This window comes from Mus pahari, chromosome 21 (genome assembly GCF_900095145.1).
Source record: "Mus pahari chromosome 21, PAHARI_EIJ_v1.1, whole genome shotgun sequence".
NCBI classification, from domain to species: domain Eukaryota; kingdom Metazoa; phylum Chordata; class Mammalia; order Rodentia; family Muridae; genus Mus; species Mus pahari.
Window position 1 is genome coordinate 37071221 of NC_034610.1, and position 3979 is coordinate 37075199.

General features: G+C 49.6%; 1 protein-coding gene across 1 annotated transcript; it reads left to right on the top strand.

The window, feature by feature from the left end:
• Window positions 1-1008: 1008 nt before the first annotated feature.
• Sf3b5 (splicing factor 3b subunit 5) lies at window positions 1009-1773 on the top strand. The gene has a single exon (XM_021221641.2). It carries the CDS (start codon window positions 1188-1190, stop codon window positions 1446-1448), a length of 261 nt encoding a protein of 86 aa, XP_021077300.1. The 5' UTR covers window positions 1009-1187; the 3' UTR covers window positions 1449-1773.
• The last annotated feature ends 2206 nt before the right edge of the window (window positions 1774-3979 follow it).

Sequence of the window (3979 nt, forward strand, 5' to 3'; positions counted from 1 at the left end):
GAAAGTTTAAACAGAATAATTAATATTGGGTGGAGTGGAACTCACCTCTAATCCCAGCATTCAGGAGGCAAAGGCAGGAGGATTGCTGTGAGCTCAGGGCCAGATCCTCACCCCACCAAGTAAACAAAAGTTCCCCCCAAACTCCTGTATTTTTCAAACTGTCTGTCATTTTCCATTCTCTTTGGCTGTGTGACTGCTCTTACCCTATTCCTAAAATGGTTTTTTGAGAGTACAATCTCCATCAGGCTGTACGTGTAACCTTAAGGGATACCATAAAAGAAGTACAATGATCTTTTCTGAGTTGTTTGTAACATGTGAGAACGTGCACAACCCGCAACGTAAGGCAGTAATCAGCAGAATGACACAAGGTGAAGAGAAAAAGAGGTTTCTTTTTTTGTTGTCTTGAGCCACATCTGACTTCAAGGAATAGCTTTTGAGTGACCCAGAGCAAACAACCCCTCGATGGGTTGAGAAACTGGAGCCAGGAGCTCGTGGTGGAAGCCATTAGTGAAGACTATTGGGGCTGCCACCGATCACCAAGCAGCTAGCTAGGGTTAAAAAGACTTTTCCTGGTGCTCAAATCCTAAGAGACAAAGCTGGGACCAAGGGGGAACCAGGCCGCCAAGTTAGCTACTAGGTACAAGAGTTAGTTTTCCTGGTCGCTTGCAGTGGAAACCCACTTGGATTTCCCCTTCTTTGTAGCCCAGAGCCGTGGGTTTACTCTCAGAGGCCGTTGGCCACCGTCCTACATCAGCCAGGCAAAACAAAACAAAACAAAACAAAACAAAACAAAACAAAACAAAACAAAACCCTAAAATAAACTCTTAGGACTACAAGACCCAGAATGCAACGCTCAGGCTAGAACGGGATCACCCGAGAGCCACTAAGCGGACCATCATGCAACACTCTCCGAAGTAGGCGGGCTCCGTGAGGGGACGCCCTCCCCCCCCCCAGTGTTTCCTCGGCAACTCCAATCCCGCGACAGACGGCACTTCCGCTTCCGTCTACTCCCTGCGTCTCGGTGGCGACTTTCTCCCGCGCCGGCACGAACCGAGGTTTGGCGTGGCGGCGGCGGCGGCGGCACCGGCGGACACCGGCATCAGCGGCTGCGTCTCTTGTCCCTTGAACGCGAGCGGCGGGCGGCGGCTTCTCGTCCGTGTCCTGAAGCCCGAGGGCAGAGCGGCGCGATGACGGACCGGTACACCATCCACAGCCAGCTGGAGCATCTGCAGTCCAAGTACATCGGCACGGGCCACGCCGACACCACCAAGTGGGAATGGCTGGTGAACCAGCACCGCGACTCCTACTGCTCCTACATGGGCCACTTCGATCTCCTCAACTACTTCGCCATCGCCGAGAACGAGAGCAAGGCCCGCGTGCGCTTCAACCTGATGGAGAAAATGCTGCAGCCCAGCGGGCCGCCCGCGGACAAGCCCGAGGAGAACTGAGGCCAGCGCTGCCCAGTCCTCCCCCCATGGTGCCGCCTGGGGACCGAGCCTCCTCGCTCGTGCCATCGCTCGACCGTTCCGTGTTGGCCGGGTCGCCTGACCTGCTGCGGACCTGTGGAGGATCCCGAACAAGCCATCGAGAGACTGTCCCGGTCCCCTCCCTGGGGAACCGGGCAGAAGGGGCGATCCCAGAATCGGCGGCAAGCGAGGGAGAAGACCGCACGAGAGGGATGACGCATTTCGAGTCTTGCTTTTCGAGAGTTGATGTCTTCTTGCCTTTTTTTTTTTTAAACCATATATATATAAAGTTTAGAATTTGCTCTTATCTTTTGGTATGGATTGCTGTGTTCTTTGGGAGGTTATTAGGAGAGGGTTCTGTGGATCAAGGTTTTGTGAGAGTATAAATAGGAAATGGGGGGCAGAAGCACTGGGCAAGTCCTTAAGTCGTCATACACACTTTTACGATATCACCCCCACCTCGATAGGCTTCATGCGTACAGTGTGTCGGGTCCCAAAGAAACCTTCAAGCGCGGAGTTTTTCCACATCCCTTTCCCACCCTTCCCTTTCTGCACTAACCTTTTTAAAATCTTGATGATTAGTCTATGTGTCTTCAGAAATGATAAACTGGCAAACAAGTGGTGTCACGACCCCACCCTGCTCTGCACACCCCCAACCCCCCACCCCTGTTCCGTTTCCACCAGAGCATGTTCCAAAGGTTGGAGGGCATACATTAGGCCAGCTTGAAGAGTTTACAACTTTAAATACCATGCTTATGCTAGTACTTTACTGAGATGGTGACATTTGAGAACAGGTTTTAAGGAATCAGGAGAGAGAGCCATGCAGATGTTTCCCACCTAACAAGGCCTTCCAGGGCGGTGGACCCAAGAGTGGCAGTGTTTGACTTACTGAAGGAGAACAAATGTGGTGGTGCACACCTTTAATGCCAGCACCCAAGAGGCTGGGGAAATCTCTCGAGTTCAAAGAACGTGTTGGTGCACACTTAGTCCAGGTACTCAAGTGTAAGGCCAGCCTGGTCTACAGATCTAATTTCAGGACCATCAGGGAGGGCTACACAGGAAAACCTTGTCTTGAACCCTATCCCCAACCCCTCCACACAAAAGCAGTATGTTGGGAACGGATGAAAAAAATAGAAAACACCAGGACAAGAAGAAGGGGTGGAAGCTGGTTGGTGACTCAAAGTTTTTATGTGGGTTATAGCTATTGGCATTCAGCAGAAGAGAAAACTAAATACATTTTTAGTAACTTATTTAAAAATAACAGTAGCTGGGAGTGGTGGCACATGCCTTTAATCCCAATGGGAGGCAGACACTTGGATCCAGGAGTTCAAGGCCAGCCCGATCAGCGTACGTCAGGACAAACAGGGCTGAGAGACCCCGTTTCAAACAAACAAAAGTAACAGAATTCAGGGGCGCTGGCTCTGGAGTAAGAGTTCTTACTGTGCAAGTCCAGGAACCAGTTCAAATTTCTGCTACCAGTGCAAAAACCCAAGTATAGCTCTATGTATAACCAAGTATAGCATATAACCCCAGTACTGTAGCTGGGGCTTTCTGACTGCCTGCTAAGCTCCAGGTTCAGACAGAGACGATGTCTGAAGACAATAAGGGGAGGATGGACTGGAGAGAGTAGCTGGCTGTTCCTCCAGAGGACCCTGGCTTGGTGCTCAGCACCTACGTGGTGGCTCACAACTGTCTGTAACTCCGGTCCCAGGGAATCCACTAACTTTTTTGACCCTCTGTGGACACCAGACAAAAGTGCTGTACATACGTGCAGGAAAACATTCGTGTACATATAAAACCTTTAAAAAAGGGAAAAAGGAGGAAACTTCTTTTTGCAATAGATGGAAACCGTTACAGAAAAAGCACAACCAGTTAAAATGCAGAGCGGTGGGACCCAATCCCAACCCATATGCCTACCCTCTTCCCTAAGGCTCAGGGTATTTCTGAAGAGGGGGCAGAGATGTTAAGTCCTGGAGGATCAGGGAGTGTGCTGTAAAAAACTAAACAAAACAAAAAAAAAAGAGTGTCTCTGAGAAATGTCTGAAGCTACACCCATAAAGTCTCACGAGCGTGGCAGCCTAAAGATGAGCTGAATGAGAACACAATAAACACCCTAACGTGGACAGGGAAAGGCTGTCTGTCCTCGGAGGCCTCAACTCTATGCAACTGCAGGCAACTGAGGGACACTGAGAGGGAGAGGTGGTCTTTCCCAGGAAAGACCAGGCCAGTTAGTTATCCAATAACAACGATGAGCTCTGAAATCTTCACAGAAGTAACATTACAAACTGAGCATTGTTATGTTCCTGTCTTTAGGGCACACAAACACATATGTAACAATGGAAACGTGGACATGGATGTGAGAGAGAACGAGGATCATGGGAAGGGACTAGAGGTAGAAAAGTGGGGGGATGATATATATTATAATCTCAAAAAAAGAGGATTTTTTTCCCTAAAGATTTATTTATTTTATGTATGTGAGTACACTGCAGCTGTCAGACACACCAGAAGAGGGC